The 21,758-nt window shown below is 44.9% G+C and overlaps 1 protein-coding gene across 1 annotated transcript; it reads right to left on the bottom strand.

The window, feature by feature from the left end:
- Positions 1-1,912: 1,912 nt before the first annotated feature.
- Positions 1,913-2,656, bottom strand: LOC146811772 (uncharacterized). Its single transcript, XM_085614534.1, has one exon. The coding sequence runs from the start codon at positions 2,642-2,644 to the stop codon at positions 1,913-1,915; it is 732 nt and encodes a 243-aa protein (XP_085470660.1). The 5' UTR covers positions 2,645-2,656.
- Between the last annotated feature and the right edge of the window lie 19,102 nt (positions 2,657-21,758).

The raw sequence follows: 21,758 nt of genomic DNA on the forward strand, positions 1-21,758 counted from the left end.
AGTTAGAAAAACAGCACAGAAGAGTCTAAGCTAGAGTGAGAGAAACAGGACAGAAAAGTCTCAGGAAGAGTGAGAAGTAAAAGCATAAAGAGAGAAAAGGCACAATGAGTGAGAGAAAAGGCACGAAAAGCAAATACAAAAGGCACAAAAAGTCAAAGCAAGAGTGAAGGAAGAGGCAGAAGCAGTGTGGGGAGTGGCACAAAAGTCACAGACAGAGAGAGACCGAGGTAAGAGAGACAGCAAAAGGAAGAGAAGTGAGGACTTGACCTGTTGGAAGACTGTTTGCCAGTAGGTCCAGGAGGGGCGGGCCTATGCACCTACTTAATGCTTAATATAGTATATAATTGTACTCCTGACGTATTTGTTTCGATATAGTGGTCTTGGTGTAGTGACTCCCAGTAAAGTGTCACACATTATCCTGACAGATGTGACTTTACCTTAATGTAGGTGGCCTGCAACAGTGGTAAAAAATAATGTAATGGCACTTCCTGTGATGTTATCGGGGACAATAACAATGTGATGTTACTATTGCTTCCCTTAGAAATTTGGTGAAATGGCCCTTTTCCTTATTTTATGTTTTTTGGTGAGATTAGCTTGGTATGCTTTCATCAAACCTCTCAGCCTGAACCCTGGTGACACACTCGTTCAATAATTATATTTGTACAATCTGTTGGGATAGAGCTTAACATGGATGCCTCAAATTGATTCTGGTCCTAAGGGTTGCACTGTAGCTTGTGTGTTGCTCTCAATTTTGCAATGCATCCACAGTGGTTTTTAATAGTAATACCAGCATTTGTAAAGTGTGCAGCTACCACAGGCGAGGTGTCCCAGCTCTGGGGGCCGTCATGAAGATTAAGCGAGGTATTGCCCTGAGTTACATGGTGCTGGGCTAATCTGCAGCCGGTGCCAGGGATCGAACCGTGAGTCTCTGTGTTCAGGAGTCAGCCACCCTGGCCACTGCACCACAACTCTTCCCTCTTAACTGTAAGTAAATTGTTTGTTTTGCTTAATGGCACTTAGGCATCTGTGCAAAACATTGATAAGGAACCTCCCTAGTGTTTATACTGAAGTATAGCAAGACAAGTTGATTTACTGAGGCTCACACCATTTGGTCAAGTTTAGAACTTGTGACCTCCGGCTCTCATTTCGTAATATTGGGAATAAACACTCCTCCATTTGTTTTTCATAATCAGGAACTTAATTTGATAGACTTTTCCCTTAAACCTGCTTCACAAGAATAGCAAGTTGCACCTCTCTCTCTCTCTACAATTGCATTAAAGACATCCAGATCTCTTCGCAAAAGGGAGATTTATGGTTTTAACACATTCAGAATACATGAAAGTATACTGAGGAATTCTCCTTCAGGACACAATGAGGGAAAGAAATGGAAATTAAAGCGACTGCTGTTTATACAAGGCATGTAATAGTCAGGATTACCACCTAGGTCTTCTTAAGTCACAGCGAGCAACCTAGCCACTAGGCTAAGTTACCACTCATGCTTAGTACTGCGGGGTCCATGGTGCATCTATGTCTTCTAAGACTCCTCTGATCTGGATGTTTCTCGCTCGCTCCTTTCAAGTGTTTTCTTCGGGGAAAACTCTCTCCTGGGAGTCCCATTCTACTGCATCATTGTGAAGCTTGCATTGAGTTGTCTTGAGCATAAAGTAGGATTGACATAAAAACCCAGCAAGCGTGTCAGGGGCAATGGGGCAAAAATGGAGGAGATTCATGAAAAACACCCATTCTTCCAGTGGTTTACCATTGACGTCAGTCAGTTCTGGTTACCCTTGTTTCAATGGTGTAAGGGGGGGGGGTGCTGACAGAACTTCAGTGATGGTTGTGATGCACCCCAGCTCTTTTCTGTAGACACTTGGGGATGGAAGCACTGTCCCTCTTTTTGCTTGACTGCAACTTATATCGGCCTGCCTGGCTTCCTGCGATGGAGCAGCAAGTAATGGCAAGTGTAGTACAGTGCAAAGATGACAGAGGTGCCAATGATGGCCGCTGATATGGTACAGAGCATGTAGATGGACATGCGCTTCTCCGCAGCGCCTCGCACCACACAATTGTAGGACTCTGAACACAGCCCAGTACTGCACTTAATTGGTGATCCATCCACATTCTGAAGGTGGTGTATTACAAGTACGTAAATGAAACATATCTCAAGTGCCAGACGCAGAAGGATGCAGACGAGGTACAGGCACAGCAACTTCTTCTGATGATGGAAGTTGATCACAAAGTCATGTTTTGCTATATCCTGGCTGGTGACATTAGTGTGGTCACTGTGCTGCAAAGTCTGGTTCTTCATCTCTTTCTTCATCCTGGCCTTGATGATGTTGTGGCGGAGCTGAGAGGCAAAGAGATCCATTAGGAGCACGGAAATGATGAAGGGAATGTATGTGAAGTTCCATAGTGAGAGCACAGGCAAGTGAAAGTGGGCGTTGAAGCAGGCTTGGCGGCAGAATTCACTAGCATTGACATCACACTGGAAGTCCAAATCAAGCTTGTTCCAGGGAATCTCAGCGACGTAGAGGGTGACCAGGCGAATACCCATAAAGCCATACCACAGAGTGCGTCCACTGTAGTCAATACTTGTCTCAATGATCGTGCGCGCAATAGGAAACAGGCCAGTGACCAAGGCCATCTTGGAGGCTGTGAGGATGAGAAATGAAAATGAAGAGGTGTGAGAAAGGAGGAATTCAGCATACATCAGCCTCCCTGACTCTCAGTCACCTCAACACACACACACACAACCAACAGCACCCACACATGCCTAATAACTGCTGCAATCTCTTACTAGCCACTGAGTAGTCCAGTATCGATGTAGGCCTACCTAGCGCATAACCAGTCCCTGCATCCAACCACCTCGACTACTCCAAAATTAATTCTACATTCACCTCCAATACCCATTTACCCATATCGATCAATGAGGAAAAAAATAAACACTTTCCTACCTAGAGCTCTTTGAGGTCACCTCCACGCTTTCAGCGGGTACAAGATCAGACAACAACCTCTCTTCGCTCTTCAAAATGTCTTGACCTATACAGAGATTCTGCTTTTTGACATTCATTTCTGTCCGGCCAGACTGATGGAGAGCAGCACACACTTTTAATAAAATGTCATGTTCAAATCATACGAAAAAGACAAACTCTACATCCAGTGAAGGATTAAATAAAATCGATATCTGTTAAACGCGAACATATTGTTGTAGGGATTCTGCGTATGCACAGAACTATGCGCAGGAAACCAGAACCTTAGAGAATTGTGGTGTACCAGAAACTCCCCTCAGAACTAAGAACCCCTTATCCGACTAGCTTAGTGTCACATTCGTTATCCGAGATTTAGCTCGGCGGTCCCAATGTATAGACAACCCAGAACATGCGACTTAGTTATTCTCAGGAATGGTGGGAACCCGAAATACCCGTTTGCACATATATATCAGTCCACAACAGAATAACTAAGACACAGTAAAGTTTAAAGAATTTATTCATAAACCTCGAGTCCTGTTATACAGTACTTTGGCTAACATAAGCAGACAAATGGTTAAGATCATTACCATTAGCATTGTTACAATTCCATAGAAAATGAAAGGAGCGATCATATTAATAATGACAGTGGAAAACAACCACCCTCCTTTTTCTAGCAACTAATAAAATATTATTAGACTATTAGAAGGTCTCATAGGCTTGCATAGGGGACCCCATACCGTATAGATCAGCTTAGGTGTATCACATCACAGGATCAGCTCAGTGTTCTCTGCAACAGCTCTTCTATCGAATGCCCTAACTATATGCTGCGCTGTGATATTAAAGCCCATGACTTTCTGGTATTTGCAGCTGCGTGCATGTTATGACTAAACAGTGGTACGATCACCCTGAACATAATCAGCCGGCACCGTCTAGTGTCCTAGAACAGTTCTTTACTCGATGTACAGACCAAGGGCACTAGCAACTGTTAAGGATGTATAAATAACATTCACTTGAGACAAGAGCGAGTCTGCATTTCTCAAATGAATAACATGTAACAACAGTGTCGGGTGCAAAGGCAGCAAAAGCAACAAGATGGTTTTCCAACAGCTAACGTGATTGAGCTAACTTAGCACTGTAAATAGGGAGTGGCCTCAAACCACGTGACATCCCCCTTTGATCGAACCACTGTACAACCAGGGGCGAATATCCCAACAGAACGCAGAGTTCAAGATCAACGATGCAGGCTAAAGAGCTTGAAATGTGAGTTCAGAAAATGAGAGGAAGAAAATTTTTTCGAAAAAGAGAAAAAAAATATCTAAAAACACAATCCATCGTCCAAAGAGGCTAACGATCGTTTGTGAGAAGATAGAAAAAAATTCACTCCATTCGACCCGCCATCAGGCAGTCAATTTAGGAAAGTATAAGCAGCATATGCAGCTGCAGCTTCCAGTAGAAAATCATTGGAATCATCCGCAAAAGTGTCTGTCATCCAATTCAGCAAAGAAAAAGAACACACGTGTTCCACAGGGAAATGAGCATCAAGCACTCCACGTGGACAAGAAGCAGGCATCTCGATGTAACTTCGTGCCAGGAAGTCAACTGCTGCTTTCTCGATATCCCATAATCCAAGGACTCCATGCGCCGCACCCAAGGCCATAAACCCATCTCCAGAACAGTCAAACTCATGAACCACTAAGGGATACATCAGTCGATCAAAATCCAGGTCAGGTGACACCAAGTTTGACAAACACATATCTAGAGCCCATTGGAACGGACATTCGAGACAGTGAAAGACAGGCTGTACACAAGTGAAAAACGGGAACCGGAAGGATAATCCATAAGCGACACTCAAGGTAGCCAGTGGTAAAGTCCCATAAGATTCCCACATCCGGCTACGCAGATGGAACATGTTGAATCCGTGGTCGAGAAGCGCAAGTCGTGCATCCATAGCGTAGTGCGCAGACCAACAGGAGTATGCCAGCAATTAATGCGAGTATCAGAGGAAACCCTCCGAAAACCCCAGAAAAAATAGAATGAAAAATAGCTGGTATTATACCAAAGATAGACTGGAAAGACGTCACAAGGCCAGAGCCTACAATTTTAAAAAAATGGACCAGACCAGTCGTAGAAGAAGCATTGAAGATAGTGTGTATTAATGTGCCAAAATGTAGGGGGAGGTCAGTATTCCAAAGCGCTTGAACTTCCGTGCGAGTGTTCGCCACCTGAAGGAGAAATGTTTCACGTGACGAAGTCAACGCAACCTCCTTTTGAGACAAAAGAGCCCTTATTCTGCTCATCCTATTGAACTCTGCTTTCAAGGTTGGAATCGTCGGCCAGATGGATATATCCAGTCGGCCTTGCGGGGGTGGGAAAAGCACGTTATTACAGCAAATTACTCTTCGTGAAACTGAAACAATATAGGGAATTCCAGCTAACATCCCACAGCAAGCCTCACTATTTAAAAGCAGATAACTAACATTAGCAAGCAGCGTAAATGATGGCGTTATAACTGGCACAGGAATGCCCTTCAATACGCAAGCTAAATTAGGGGCATTCATATTACACGATCCATGTAATTGGATATGTCTACACACTACAGAATGATCCGGAGCAGTCGTACACTCCTCACCCTTCAAATAAACTTCTTTGCCGTCTCTCTCACATCGATATGTAAATGGGAGAGACCAGACTTCATGCAAGAATGCAGAACCAAGTTTTTCATATCTGCCCAAGGCATAATGTTTCATGCACGAACTAAACCTATACATAGAAATCGGGAGAGTGACCATCCCATGGATAAGCCACACAGCATAATCAGACTCAGCCACAGAAAAAGGCAAAGGTTCTAACTTTTCTATATGCAGTAGTGAATACGTAGCATCTTTCATGGACATGAATTGTTGCTTTGCTGTCAGATTAAATGGGCGGAATAAAGAAGAAATATTCATGTAATCCCACGGTACTTTCCCCGCCTTTAACGTCTGCAAAGTCCAAGCAAATTGCATAATCGAACGCAATTGATTTTGACCATGATACAACACAGACACATCGTCCTGGACAATATCTACAACAGATGAAACAATGTTATCCAATGTATATATTCTCGAAGATAAGGTATTAATACTATTATCTATTACTGCCAATACTTTTTCCATATTGGCTTGGTCAATAGCACGGAGTCTGGAAGCAGCCTCAATCTGTGACAACTTCCATACCTCGTTGTAAACGGCATACACCCATCTTTTGGATCTACCCAATGCGGGACCTTTAACAAAATCATTCAAATCAATTTTGTCATGCAAACGTGACAAGTGAATTTTAACTGAATCTAATGTAGAATGTTGCAACCATGTCTGGCACATTTTACCTACCGAGTAGGTAGTGACAGTGTGTGAGGACAGAAAACGTGGGTCTACTCTATCCTGTATGTACCCGGGAATTAACCCCAAAAATCTACGTTGACAGTTATCCGAACTTTTCTGCCATACCAACCAACCATTAGGGTCCAATGCACTAATGTTGAAGGTGGAATTGGAAATAAAAGACTGCAACATAGTAAGGGACAGATCTGTGTGATTCTCCCAACCAGGATAAGCTATCAGATCCGGGATCGAGGGGGAATTTAATTTTTTAGAAATAGCCAATCCAAAACAGGTTGTCAGAAATTGTAGAATTTAAAAATAACATGTGGTTTGGGATGAGGCAGGCACGATGTAAAGCTTCTGTACCTTGTACTTGCCAAGATTTAGTTCCCAAACCGATTTGAGATCAATAGTATTTTTCCAAACGTCATACCCTCCAATTGCCAAATCGTCCATAAAGGACTTAGAAAACAACAATTTAGTGTGGGTCAAACGCACCTTTGAAATAGGTTCGTCTCTAAGCTTAAAATAAAAAGATGCATTATTGGATACACTGAAATCCGAAAAATACGAACATTTTTCGACCAATGTTTTTGAACTACCAATCTTCGGGGCAGGGCAATGTTCCCACTGCGTAAAGTTGACCAAACTACGAAATGTGTTCGCCCTATGAAGAAAATGTGTGCCATAATGTTGATAACAAAACTGCTCTGCATAGTTTTCATTATTCAAATACAAATCCTCAGCATCAAATGCGGCATAGTATTTCAAATCAGAAAACAGTGTCTCTATAGCTTTAACATCCCAGTCATCAGATCGAATGTCCTGCTTCAACACATCACCCATAGAAACACGATATACAGATGGCACATTAATCACTTCCGTGGGTCCATGAATTTGAAATTTAACTGCATCCCATGCTATTCCATCACGGACAGGCCAGGCGGTGATATTTACAAAAGTCTGGTCCCTCTTCATTATGTGCGACGATGAATGTGGGGCCAAAGTTCCATTAATTAATCTAATTGTAGAACGTTCATTCAGGTAGTGTCCATTTATCAGCCTAAAAAACACCACCACAAAACCAATGGACATGAACAAAAAAATGCAAATGAGCACCAGCCAAATGTAAATCCAGGGGGGAACCAAAAATTGTCTCTTGAACCAGGCAAAAAATTTTGAAAATTTGGAAGGGGCAGTGGAAGTCAATGATTCAGTTCCAAAGGAAGAATTAGACTGGACAATGTCAGTTGAATGCAAAAGGGGCAAAGGAACATCAGCAGGATAAGAATACTCAGCATCATCAGGCAAAGCACCATCCGCAGGTGAAACAGCAGAATCAGAAAGTACTTGCATTTCAATGGCAACCTCAGGCACGATGTCAGATGGTGGAACCACAACAGAACTGCGCATCATCGAAGGGAAAGAAACTGAAGGTGTCAGACTATGGAGTATCGGCCACCCTGTGTAGCTTGACATTGTCAACTGAAATGTACCTGTTGTCTCTGTGACCAGGAAGTGGAAGCAAAACAATTGTGCGGGTACCCTCAACTCCAAGCACCGGCACTGGTGTACGATAAGAGGGGCCAAACTCCTTCTTCTTCTCCACCTTCTCACGGACCAGATCACCAACTCTGGGTAGCCAGCCGACTACCGGAATCTGAAGTCCAGCTTCGGTCGCAGAGGATATGTGCTCTTTTGCTAGAGTGTCTCTTGTTTCTTGAAGATTCTGTAAGACAGTACAGTGGTCATCTAAGTCAAAAGGCGCGGCTGCCGCCGCCATGTCGAGACCCTCAAGGTCAGGGACAAACATTCGAACTCCGAAGAGCATCATGTACGGGGTCCTCCCACCCAGAGACCTTCTAGGGAGATTATTAAGTGCACGTTGGACGTCATACAAATGGGCTAGCCAGTTTTTGCCAGTACCTAACACCCTGGCTGTCAATGATTGCTTTAGGTCACGGTTCATTCGTTCCACAACACTATTGCCCTCAGGCCGGTATGGAGACGAAAATTTGACTTGGACCCCCAAACTTCTCATAGCTTCTTTGTAAGCCTTAGAGGCGAACGCAGGGCCCTGATCAGAGTGAAGGGTGCCACATGCAAAACTCCCTATAAAGACACGCAATGCTTTGATGACAGTCCTGGCATCAGCACTCCTGTGTGGCCACACCCAAAGAAAACGTGTGCACGAATCTACTGCAACCAAGATATACTTGTACGCAGTGTCAGAGGAAAAAGGACCGCAGTGATCTAAATAAACACACGCTAGTGGTTGATTAGATATATGCAGCTGCGTTTGTGGTGGTCGCGCCACCGTAGATGGCTTTATTTGTTGGCAAATACCACAATTGAGGACATAAGTCCGCGTATGTTTGTACAAACCGTACCACCAATAACGCTGTTGCAACAGTGACACAGTTGCGGACACTCCGGCGTGCGCTGACGCAACACCCTCGTGCGCAGCTTGTACCAATGCAGGCCTGCAGTCCGAATTGGGAATAACCCTATCCCCAACATCATTAATCCTCACTAACGGGACGTTATCAGGACTTAAGTGATAATGGTATCGAGAAGGGAAACCTCTAGGGAAGTTTGTCCCAGTCTCTGATGCAGCAATAGCTGCCAAGATGTCATCATCGATTTTACTTTTGGATCTTGTAACTGCTGCTACTAAGTATGTTGCCACTGCTGTTTTAGCTGCCTCGTCAGCCAAACTGTTACCGACAGCATGGACGCCAACTCGTTGGTGACCAAGAGTGTGAATAACATTCACAAGGGGTCGACTGCATTTTAGTTCAGCCACCCTAGCCCAAAGCGTTTTATGCTTCACTGTGCTACCTTTTGAATCACGAAATCCATTCGCGATCCAAAACATCAGATTGTCGTTGTAAGATTGAACACAATAGTAAGAATCACTCACTATAAGAGTTGTGACTCTGTAATCAGCAAACTCCAGTGCAAGCACCAGAGCTCTAAGCTCCGCCAATTGTGCGGTACAATCACCCAAAGTCTGCGTATGCACCGCATCCTGTATGAATTCTCCATTCACGAAAGTACCAACAACAATTGCGCAAGCCGCTGAATAAGCGTGCCTTGATCCAGTTGCGGGCTGCGTGGACCCATCAGTGTATATGACACAATGGAACTCCTCCAACGGGCGCAATGTAAGTGGAGCCGGATGAACTAATTCATACTCCAAACTCTCCTGAGTCTGTAGTCCTGCGTCAAAGATGTATTCGACATCAGGCGAGGCTAGGGAGGTCGCCCATTGTATCCACCTTGGATGCAAAGCTTTAGAATTCGGCACACTTGCTTTAGTGACTGCCTCTAGGGCAGGAAATGGTGTCACCACCATCATGCGTTTCCCCTGCGATAGCGCTCGTTCTTTCAGGATTGCCATCTGAACTGCTGTCAAAACTTTTTCGACAGTGGAGAAACGCATTTCAGCCGAAGTATATAAATGAGATTTGTAAGCAATGGGGACAGTGTCGCCTTCATTGTATGTTAAGTACGTGAACCCCTCCACACCCGGCACAATTCTTATGACCAGGTTTGTGTGGTTATCACGAGTCTGTAAATATTTCGCAGTAAGAAGGTCAGACTGCAAAGAGTTTAATGCAGCCGAATGTTCTGGCAGCCAGCAAGATTTGGTAAAAGTAGGTTGCACCAAGGCATATAGTGTCTTGATACGCTGGGCATATTCAGGAATGTAGGTACGACCGAAATTCAGAAAGCCCAGCAATGATTGTAGTTGTTTCAGTGTCGTAGGGATACGAAGGCGTGCGCATTTCTCAAGGAACTGCGGAGCCAAGCCTCGGCCCTCATTGTTGAGTTCGTACACCAAGAATAAAACTGTGTACTCGGCAATGTGGGACTTCTTAAAGTTAAACTTGTAACCAAAGTCCGCAAACATAGTAATTATGTTGTCCACGCGAGCAAGGTGTGGAAGCAACTCGTCGTCTGTTAAGTAGATGTCATCAACGTACGAGTACGCCTCCGGGTCAACCATCTCTAAGAGAGAGACCACACGGGCAGCAAATACCCCAGGACTATTTTTATAGCCCATTGGAAGCCTTTTGAACACTTTTTGTTTACCACCCGAAGTAAAAGCGGTCCACTCATAACTATGAGGGGATATGTTATGGCAATAAAAGCCATTGGACAAGTCGAGTGTGGTTTTGAACCTTTTTCTCACAAGACTATCGACGAGAGACGAACTATGTGTATTTTGCACCGCACAATTCCGGCAGTGCGAGTTTAAGTGCCGGTAATCCAAAACTAGGCGGTACGATCCGTCAGGCTTCGTTACAGTGAATAAAGGATTATTCATGGATGACACACACGTTTCAATTACTCCCTGATATTCCAATTGTTCAAGGATAGACGCGACGTGAGACCTAGCCTCACGACGCATAGGGTATTGGGGTTGAGGCTGGGGGTCGGACCGCAATGGAAATTCGTGGAGGGTAGAACTTTTATCCCACCCCACCTGATTACGATACAACGCAGGTGCAAGCACCCACGCCCACTCCTCGGCCAACTTCTTAGACTCCTCCTTGGGCACTACATGTCCAAAAGAAGGAAGAATAACTTCTTCCCCCCTTGGAGCGTTTAGAACGAAAGCCGGGGGCCAATCTTTCTCCGCCAATAGTATATCATAGGTGGTCATTAGATTATCCCAAAATACCGCGTTAATTTTTCGTTGTATGTCACCCTCAATATTGAGGACTACGTCAAAAAATCTCTCAGGGGGGGCTACGCGAGTATCAGCAGTTTCTACTGTTACATAGATTTTAGTTGCTGTCGCCTCCAGAAATGGACGCAGTGCTCCCCGCACTACTGTAACTTCCGCCGCGCTGTCTAGCAGCGTCAGCGCCCATTTCATGTTCAGAAGCTGTGTCCGCACCATCTGAGGCATACTTCGCTGAGATAGCAGCAACTTTCTTTTTCTGAAACGGAGGACGTGGACGTGCAGAATCCTCCTGCTTGCCTTTTCCGTCCGCCTGTCGGGGCTGGTCTCGTCCTTGAGCACCCCGGCCTCTCCCACGGTCTCCTCCACCAAAGTGTGAAGCCGCTGTTTCCTGTGAAGAACGAGGAGAGCGCTGGTCAGGAACCTGAAACCTATCAGGTGACTTAATACGAGAACGATCACGCAAATCATAAGTGCGTTCAACATATGCCTGAACAGGGGATGCTGGACGAGTCTCCTGTTTCTGTTGCTGTTTTTCTTGTTTTTTAGCTCGCCAATTTTGTTTTGGAAAGTTGGGTTTATCGTCTTTTGTAGACGAACTCACTTTAGTGTGCTGTACTACATCAGGAATTTTGATGACGGGTTTCACGCCTAGGGCACTACGTCCAACCATCCTATAGGCTTTCGCAATAACTTTTGCAAACTCCCTCGGCTTATCGTCATCCGCAATAAGTGCCATCATGTTTCCCACTTGAAACTGCATGGCATCTCCTTTGAGATTTCCCATAATCATGGAACATACTATATCGAAGCTGTCGATAAGCCGCATTCCCAATTCAATAGCTGCTTCCGCACCATGGTCCTCCTGGACTTTCTTGATAACGGAAGGTAGTACCGACATAGACGTAGTGCCGAAGCACTTCGAATAGGTCGCGGCAAAGACCTTGCCCCAATTGTCACAATCGACAATGTCTGGGACTAGTTCTTTCGGCAAAGTAATAGTGAGTATCCTGTGTTTATCCACAGGACTAGTGTTAGGAAACACGGCTTCTAGTTGATCGAATTTCTCTGCAAGCCAATAAGGATACTCATCCTTATTCTGGGGGCGCTTGCCAACAACCGCGTTTACCATTACAGGACTGATCACAACCGCATGATGGTGATCAGCCCCGTGTCCCGCAACTGCAGGTGCCCCCACCTGTACAGTGCGCGACACATACTGCACTAACGCCCTTTGGACCGTAATCAGGGTCGTGTGTAGTATACGTAAGCTATCCACTCCTACCGTCAGGTAGCGTGGATGAGGTGTATGTCCGGCCAGTACCGGCCAAGTAGCTCCTTCAATAGACAAAGGACCCAGTCTCGCCGGGGTGACCGTGTGGGGGAGGGCGCCATTAAACCAAATAGTGTGCTGCCAGGTTGAAATAGGAATTTCCAAAGCCATATATGGGGTATAATGTAGAGGCACCGGCGTGGCAGTGTATTTGTGGAACGTTTTATCGACATCTTCCACAGCCTCAAAGGTAACCCAAGAGTAAAACAACTCTTAAGGGTAAGTGGCACTTGCACTTACGACAAACACCAATGCCATCCCGTCATCAGGCACCCCGTACGTCCTCAAATGAGCACGTAGAGACAGCCTACTATGAGCGGGAATTTCTACCGCCATAAGGACTAAAAAGAAGATACAACGAGATCTTCAGTAGCACTTGGGCTTAGATTAGTGTAACCTTTTTTATTATCAAGCTTGAAAGAACCTATAGCCTAAAACCTAGGTAGGTTAAACCGTCACTCCCGTTATCCGGAAACCAGAGTGAGGGCGTTGTGGACTAATAAAAAGCACTACTAAGGCATCTCAGATATTAAGACCAAACGTTAGGTGCGCCATGTTGTAGGGATTCTGCGTATGCACAGAACTATGCGCAGGAAACCAGAACCTTAGAGAATTGTGGTGTACCAGAAACTCCCCTCAGAACTAAGAACCCCTTATCCGACTAGCTTAGTGTCACATTCGTTATCCGAGATTTAGCTCGGTGGTCCCAATGTATAGACAACCCAGAACATGCGACTTAGTTATTCTCAGGAATGGTGGGAACCCGAAATACCCGTTTGCACATATATATCAGTCCACAACAGAATAACTAAGACACTTAATGCTTTTGCTACTGAATTTTTTCTCTTTAACCATATCCCTGATTCTTCTTTTGTCACTATTTGGGATTCTTTTAAAGCAGCTTCTAGGGGTTTTATCATTAATTTTGTAGCTCGACGGAAGAAACTTCGAACAGCTGAATCCGAACGCATTTTAGCCAATATCAAGACTTTAGAGCTTGATTATCATGCCTCTAATTCTGAATCTTCTCTTAAAAAGCTCATTGATGCGAAACTTTCCTTTAATAAATTTACAACGGACGCAGCTTCCAACCTTCTGCTAAAATGTAACTCCAGATACTATGGAGGTAAGAACAAAATGGGGAAACTTTTGGCCAACTATTTAAAGATAAGGAAGGAACGAACAAAGATTGAATCCATTAGGACTTCCACTGGGAACTCTTGTTTTAAGGATAAAGATATTCTCTCTGAGTTTGTTAAATTTTATGACAATCTCTATACTCCCGAGCACGTTCCGGAGGCTACGGATCTTTTCTCATATTTTCACTCGCTTCCTCCTCCCCCGGCTTCTCACGCCGATTTCATTGCCCTGGACCGAGATATCTCGCTCTCTGAAATCTCCCATGCTGTTTCTAAATTGCGTCAAGGTAAGTCTCCAGGTCCTGATGGCTTCACTATTGAATTTTATAGCCACTTTGCTTCTCTACTTCTCCCTAAGCTATTAATATTATTCCAATCCTTTCTTGCAGCGGGTTCTTCCAGCGGTTCCTTCCAACAAGCCTTAATTTGTTTAATCCCCAAAGATGATAAAGACCTCTCATTGTGCAAGAATTACAGACCAATTTCACTGGTTAATACGGATTATAAAATTTTGGCTAAAATTCTGGCGTTGCGCATGGATCCCTTCCTACCTGATCTCATTGGTCCCGAACAATCAGGTTTCGTCAAGGGCCGTCTCTCATCTGATAATTCCCGTGTTTTTCTTAATATTCTTAGTAAGGCTTCCTCTATGTCGCTTCCCTTCGCAGCCATTTCTTTGGACGCGGAGAAGGCCTTCGACAGGATTGGGTGGGATTTTATGTTCCAAGCCTTACGCTGGATCGGCTTTTCTTCCAAATTTATCTCTATTATTTCTTTACTCTATTCTAACCCCCAAGCCTCCATTTTTGTCAACGGAATGACTTCAGATTATTTCTCATTACATAGAGGAGTCAGACAGGGGTGTCCCCTATCTCCACTACTTTTCGTTTTAGCCTTAGAACCCTTCCTTACCAAAATTCGTCTGGATAACAGTATTTCAGGTTTCAAATTTGGTTCACGTCAGGTTAAGCTCTCGGTTTATGCTGATGATATTCTTTTCTACTGCTCCGATCCTGCTTCCTCTATTCCTTCTTTTCTTCAACAGGTGTTCTCCTTCTCCGCGGTTTCTGGTTATCGCCTAAATGCTGATAAGTGTGAGATTTTACCACTAAACCCTATTTGTCAAAAACACCTTTTCTCCCAAACAGGTTTTTCATGGCAACCATCAAAGATCAAATATCTGGGTGTTTTGTTCGCTCCCCGCTTGTCCGATACGCTCAAATTTAATTTTGATTACGTCTACAAGAAAATGGATACGTCGATTCAACGCTGGAACCCGCTCTTTCTGTCCTGGTGGGGTCGGCTCAATTCTATAAAAATGATGTTATCCCCTCTTTTGCTTTATACCATTTCCATGCTTCCAGTACACATCCCAGCTTCTTTCTTTAAACGGATCGATTCTTTGCTGCTGAAATTCCTATGGAATAGCAAACGACCTCGGATAGCTTTGGCATCATTACGCAAGGATAAGGCCCATTCTGGTGTGCGCTTTCCGGACTTCAGAGCTTATCATCGAGCTTTCTCTATGAAGCAGTCAGCCCGCTGGCTTTCTCTTGACTTCTCGCATTATTCACCTATCTGGTTAAACATGGAATCTTTCTTTCTATCCCCTTTTACCTTTCGTGAGTTCCTGTCCTTCTCGTCTTCTTTGGCCCGTCTTCGTACACCTGTTATATCTCATTCCCGTACTCTTCTTCTTCCTTACATAACATCATCTTATCCCTCCCTTCTTTCTATTCATGACCAACCAATATGGCACAATTCTCTTCTCAAAATCCGTAATCGCACAATATTTTGGAAGACATGGCACTCTCGTGGATTATGTTGGATTTCTCAATTAGTTTCTCAGGAGACCCCTCTCTCCTTCCAGGAACTTCAATCCGCCTTCTCGCTGCCTTCTTCTGCCCGACCGCAATATCTTTCTCTCCTTCCAGTTCTGATTTCATACCTCTGCTCCTTAACGCCTGCTACTGATATTCCTCCGAATCGCAAAGTTACCTCTTTATTATTGGAGACGTCTCCCTCAGCTTCTGTCATTTATAACTCTTTCCGTTATTCCGTTGACAGACTAAAATCCAAACTTGAAACTACATGGGAATCGGATCTTTCTCAAGACTGGCCAACATCCCTTTGGGACAGATTATGGGTTAAGCTTCATAAAACCTCTAGAGCTGCTAATACTACCCAAACCTTATTTTTTATTTATCATAGAACTTTATGTACTCCTCTTGCTTTATCACGTTTCTCTTCAAACACACCTCCTACTTGCTGGTCCTGTCCTTGCCCTATTGCAGATCTCAAACACATGCTATTCGAATGCCCTCCTATTTCCAAGTTTTGGCACCTAGTATGGACGCAAATACAAAGGATATTCCAATTTCAACTCCCCTTTTCCCTCCCGCAAGTTTTTTTAGGTTCTCTGTCACCTTCCCTTCCACAATCTCCTTCCCATTATCTGTTACTTGATCTTCTACTTGCTGTGGCCTTCCATATCATTACTTCTAATTGGAAACGAGCTACAAATGTCTCCTATCAATCTTGGTGGAATGCAGTTTGCTTTCATCATCGCCTAGATACTAATTACGTATCCCCCATCTCCCTAGCAATCAAGCGCGACTTGATTTGGCTTCCTTTGGTATCTTACCTTTCCTCCTCTGCCCCGGCACACATCTCTCCAGATCCTGACACGGTTGAGGTGCAGAAACCACCATGATTTTATTGTTTCTTTACTACCCCTTTCTTGATATGACACTACGTTCTAATATGTTATATGATATTTTTAGTTTTCTACGATGTTGTGGTTTTTGTAAACTTCATGCTTGTTATCTTTGCCTTTGGTGAAAATTTTTATTGAATTGCTTATTTTCTGTACATGCTTATCAGGATGTCTTTGTCCTTTCCTCACCCCTTTTCCTTTCCTTCCTTTTCTTCAATAAACTCAAACTTAAAAAAAAAAGAATAACTAAGACACAGTAAAGTTTAAAGAATTTATTCATAAACCTCGAGTCCTGTTATACAGTACTTTGGCTAACATAAGCAGACAAATGGTTAAGATCATTACCATTAGCATTGTTACAATTCCATAGAAAATGAAAGGAGCGATCATATTAATAATGACAGTGGAAAACAACCACCCTCCTTTCTCTAGCAACTAATAAAATATTATTAGACTATTAGAAGGTCTCATAGGCTTGTATAGGGGACCCCATACCGTATAGATCAGCTTAGGTGTATCACATCACAGGATCAGCTCAGTGTTCTCTGCAACAGCTCTTCTATCAAATGCCCTAACTATATGCTGCGCTGTGATATTAAAGCCCACGACTTTCTGGTATTTGCAGCTGCGTGCATGTTATGACTAAACAGTGGTACGATCACCCTGAACATAATCAGCCGGCACCGTCTAGTGTCCTAGAACAGTTCTTTACTCGATGTACAGACCAAGGCCACTAGCAACTGTTAAGGATGTATAAATAACATTCACTTGAGACAAGAGCGAGTCTGCATTTCTCAAATGAATAACATGTAACAACAGTATCGGGTGCAAAGGCAGCAAAAGCAACAAGATGGTTTTCCAACAGCTAACGTGATTGAGCTAACTTAGCACTGTAAATAGGGAGTGGCCTCAAACCACGTGACAATATCACCCTTTAAGGTTTCAAGGCGCTGGGGGCCGTCGGGGAAATTGCCCAGAGTCACATAGTGCTGAGCTGAGCTGCCGCCGGCGCTGGGGTTAGAACTGTAAGCCTCATACTTCGGAGTTAGCCGCTTTGGCCGCTGCGCCACACATTGAAAGGTAGGTGATGTCACGTGGAGTTCACCCTGATAGTGATGACAGGAAACATGACCCATTCAATACCATCATCAATTTTATTGGCGGATCACCAGGGACCAATTTTGTTATGTGCACCTGGGATATGCATCACATATGCCAAAAACCCCTAGCCATTCTTCAATGTGTTTCTTTATGATAAAAGGGACCAACGGAGGTTGACTAGTGAAGGCAGGGTTTGGCCAGCAGATACAAGTTTTTTGTGTTCAAGATTCTTGATAATGAATCTCTCACACACACTCCAGAAGTCTTTCCTAGGAGTCAATTCACACACTTTGGACATACATCCACTTACACTCATTACAACATACTTTTAAATATCAGTATTTTACTTTCTGTTGCTTTCCTTCTTTATTTGGCACAGTCTCTGGTATACATAATACCTCACTAGCACACCAGTAAGGATATGACCATACTCATGTTAAATATGAAAGTGACAAAGTGTTACAGTGACTGGAAGATAGTTATTTGCTATTTAAACACTGAAATGACCGATACACGCTTATACAAGAAACACACCTGCAGCCGCAGCCTCTGCAGGTAAGAGCGGTGTGGCCAGGTGGGGGGGGGATTTCGACAGACAACCACGAAGGAAAATTAATTATTTATTTAATTTACCCTCGTGGTCGTCTGTCGAATCCCCCCAACCCGGCCTCACTGCTCTTAACTGCACGGGCCGCTCCTGCAAACCTGTCGGCATATCTTGGGGCAGTGCCTTTCTCTGGTGCCATTTCTGTGAGCGCTCTAGTTGCGCAACTGACCTGGGACTCTCCCCTACATATGGCCAAAGCTTCGCAAACACGCAGCGGACGTGCGCCGTTGGCACCCAAAAGGAGAGCCCATCTGCGCCCGTCCGTGTCCGGAATGCGTCCAGCGCCAGCCCTGCTGCTCTTAACGGCCCGGTGTAATAACTACTTGGACTAGCAAGCAGCTAATGGATCTGAATGTGATGCGCTGTACCAATCCCAGTTGCCCTGACTACTGTTTGGCAAACTGGGATCAGGTCTATCAATGCAAGTCCTATTCCTATGTGTTTGGAGGATTGGAGATGTTACAGGGGGCAGAGGTATCTGGGGCCAATTCACCTGTTCTTGGTATGGGTGATGAGAAGCCTCCTATCAAAGCCTGCCTGGTATATTGCAGATCACTCCCAAAACATTCGGAGACCATTTAGCTCTCCCTTGAGTCCAATCACTGGGACTTTATGTTTCTAACAGAAACCTGGTTAACAGAGTCATCTTACCCGGACATTTTGCTTGCGATACCCGCAGGCTTTAAGATCTCTATGGTTAACCGTGCGGATAATAGGTGGGGAGGGGGCTTAACGACTATCTTGAAAGACGGGTGGGAAATCTCAAGTAAAAAAATTGAGAACGTGGGGTCAATTGAGGCTATGTCTTTTTCCATTCAAATCTTACCAGGGTACACTCTTGCGGGCACTTTGGTCTATCAACCCCCGGAATCTGCAGTTCCCCACCTCTCAAAATTGGGTGACATTATAGCCGATCTCTCGCTAAGACATGCTAACCTCACGGTTCTGGGCGATTTTAATGACCATATGGATGATGTGGACTGTGCTTTAGCAATCCAAGTGACTGAGATGCTGTGGGGACTAAATTTGACTCAGCTGGTCACGGCCCCCACACATCAGGCGGGTCACCTGTTGGACCTTATTTTTCTCATACGATCCCACAATCATGGTTGAGGCTCCTCTGCCATTAACGTGGTCAGACCATTGGCTGGTTCTGTTCAGACTGTTAAGAAGTGGTGGGAAACAAAGCTCGTGACCAGAGTTTGTGAAGAAGAGAAACTGGAAGAGGGTTTCCCCCGAGTCTTTAGGTCCCATCCTGCATAATACCCCACTTCTGCTGACAGGTGATCCCAGCATGGATGCAACCACCTTCAATGAGTGGGTTGCATCCTCCCTAGATGTCATTGCTCCCATGAAAATGGTAAAACTGGCTAGGAAAAAGCCTTCTGCCCCCTGGTTTTCCTCGGAGCTTCGCTTAGAGAAAAGCGCCTGTAAAAAGTTGGAGCACAACTGGCGAAAAACGTATAATCTGGAGGCGAAGAGCATATATAAAACTGCACTAAAAAAAATTCCATGCTCTCAAACATCTGGCTCTTAGGAATTTCCTAGCCAGGCAAATTAAAGAGTCGGACAATTCATCTAAGGAAGTATTTAAGATTGTGCAGGATTTCCTGAAACCTCAAGCTACCATGAGCACGATTACGCCATCAGCTGATTTATGTAGAGATCCGTCGAACTTCTTTCAGGAGAAGGTTCAATCTATACATTCTTCCTTCCCGGTGTCAGAGAATTGTTCAACCATCTTTCTGGCTCTGGGTTCTCCACGTCACTGGTCTGAATTCCAACCTTTTTGTCCGACCTTGTCCCTGCTAGACCTAGTTAGAACTAAGTCAGGCTCACCTCTTGATCCTTGTCCTGCCAGATTTTTTAACCAGGTGGCTCCCTTTTTTAATCTACATCTAAATGCTATCTGGAATGCATCTCTGATGTCAGGTAGATACCCCTCTGTTTGGGAAAAGGCATTTGTTTTGCCTATTCTTAAAAAGGAAGGCGCAGATCCTGGCATACTTAAGAACTTTAGGCCCATTTCCCTCCTGCCCGCTCCTGCAAAAATGCTGGAGAAGGAAGTTCAGAGACAGCTCTCCAATTACCTGGAATCTAACAACTGCCTACATGATTCCCAGTCGGGCTTTAGGACGGGCTATAGTACTGAGACTGCTCTTCTGGAGGAGGTGGAAACCATCCGAGAATCCCTAGACCATGGTAGCTGCGCCATGCTTGTACTGTTGGACTTGTCCGCAGCTTTTGATACGGTCTTGCTTTCAATTCTTATAGACCGACTGGCACAGATGGGTATCTCGGGGACCATCTTAAACTGGTTCCGCTAATTTCTGGATGAGCGGTCTCAGCAGGTCTTTCTGTGCCATCATGTCTCCTCCTCCTGTTCCATGGTATGAGGAGTAGCTCAGGGCTTGGCACTTAGCCCCACCCTGTTTAATGTCTATCTTGCTCCTTTGGCATCGGTTGCGGAACACTGTGGAGTGAGAATAATATCATACGCTGATGACACGCAGCTTGTGTTTTCTTTTAAAGACACTGCAAAGGCTGCGTTTGACAGCTTCAGGCATTGTCTAACTAAGATTGCCTCCTAGATGACGGACAATTGCCTGAAATTAAATGCTGACAATCAGAGGTGATGTTTTTTAATCAACCTTTACCCCCACCGGCTGATCTCTGGTGGCCGATGCAGCTGAATCCCCCTCCTACCCCTGTCACCTCAGTCAGAAATTTAGGTTTCAAATTCGACTCAAAATTGTCAGCCAAGGCCCAGATTGGTCAAGTTTCCAGAGCATGTTTCTGGAAACCCAAAACCTTGCTAAGATTTCTCCATCTGTTGCCGATGGACTGTCGGGCCACCATAGTCCATGCCCTTATTACATCTCAGCAGGACAACGCTAACAGCTTGTACTTGGGTCTTCCAGCTCATTTTACCCATAGGCTGCAGATAGTCCAGAATGCCACAAGGTTCATCAGAAATGTGCCCCTCCGACACCACATTTCCCCTCATCTGCGTAGCCTTCAGTGGCTCCCAGTGAAAAGCAGAATTGAATGTAAGGCAGTATCTCTTGCTTTTAGAGCCACAAGAGATAGAGGTCCAGTATACCTGAAACAGAGACTTCATAAATACCATCAGTCCAGGATCCTGCGATCTACCTCTCAGATGCTTCCCCACATCCCTCGCTTTTCTAAAGCCAGGATTGGCGGGCCAGCCTTTGCAGTAAGAACAGCCGCTCTCTGGAATGCTATGCCTAATCACCTGCGTAAAGCAGAATCAGAACCCACTTTTAGGAAGGCATTGAAAACATGGCTGTTTGACTTGCCCTAGCGCGTCCCTTCTCCCCCTTTCTGACCACTTAGCATCGGGACACCGCCGTTGGTGGTAGCCGAGCGCTCTATAAATTGCTTGGTACGGTATGGTATGGTATCAGAATCAGCATCAGAAGCGACCCCTGACCCTGTTCTCAGGCACGTCGCTCCCCACGCCGCGCAGCTCCACCTGACTGTGCCGTCACATCTCCCACCCCACTGCTGCCACGAGTTTGCGCCGATAGGACTCTCCCTGGACATTTCCTCTGCCGTCCTCTGTTAATTATTTTTCTGCCATTTTGCTACTGTTCTGTTGTTCTTTCTCCCTAGCTCATTGCCTTTCTATGCCCTTTTTTCTTAGCTCATTCCCGCCCTCTTGCCTTTCCTGCTCTCTTTTTTTCCTGCTAGCCTTCCCACCGCTGCGTCCCCTGAGGCCCCGCTACCCTTGCTTGCCCATTCGCCCACACACCTACCTCCGAGCTGCTCGGTAAAGAGAGCGACCCTTGACCCTGTTCTCAGGCAGGTCGCGCCC

Source organism: Triturus cristatus, chromosome 7 (genome assembly GCF_964204655.1).
Source record: "Triturus cristatus chromosome 7, aTriCri1.1, whole genome shotgun sequence".
NCBI lineage: Eukaryota > Metazoa > Chordata > Amphibia > Caudata > Salamandridae > Triturus > Triturus cristatus.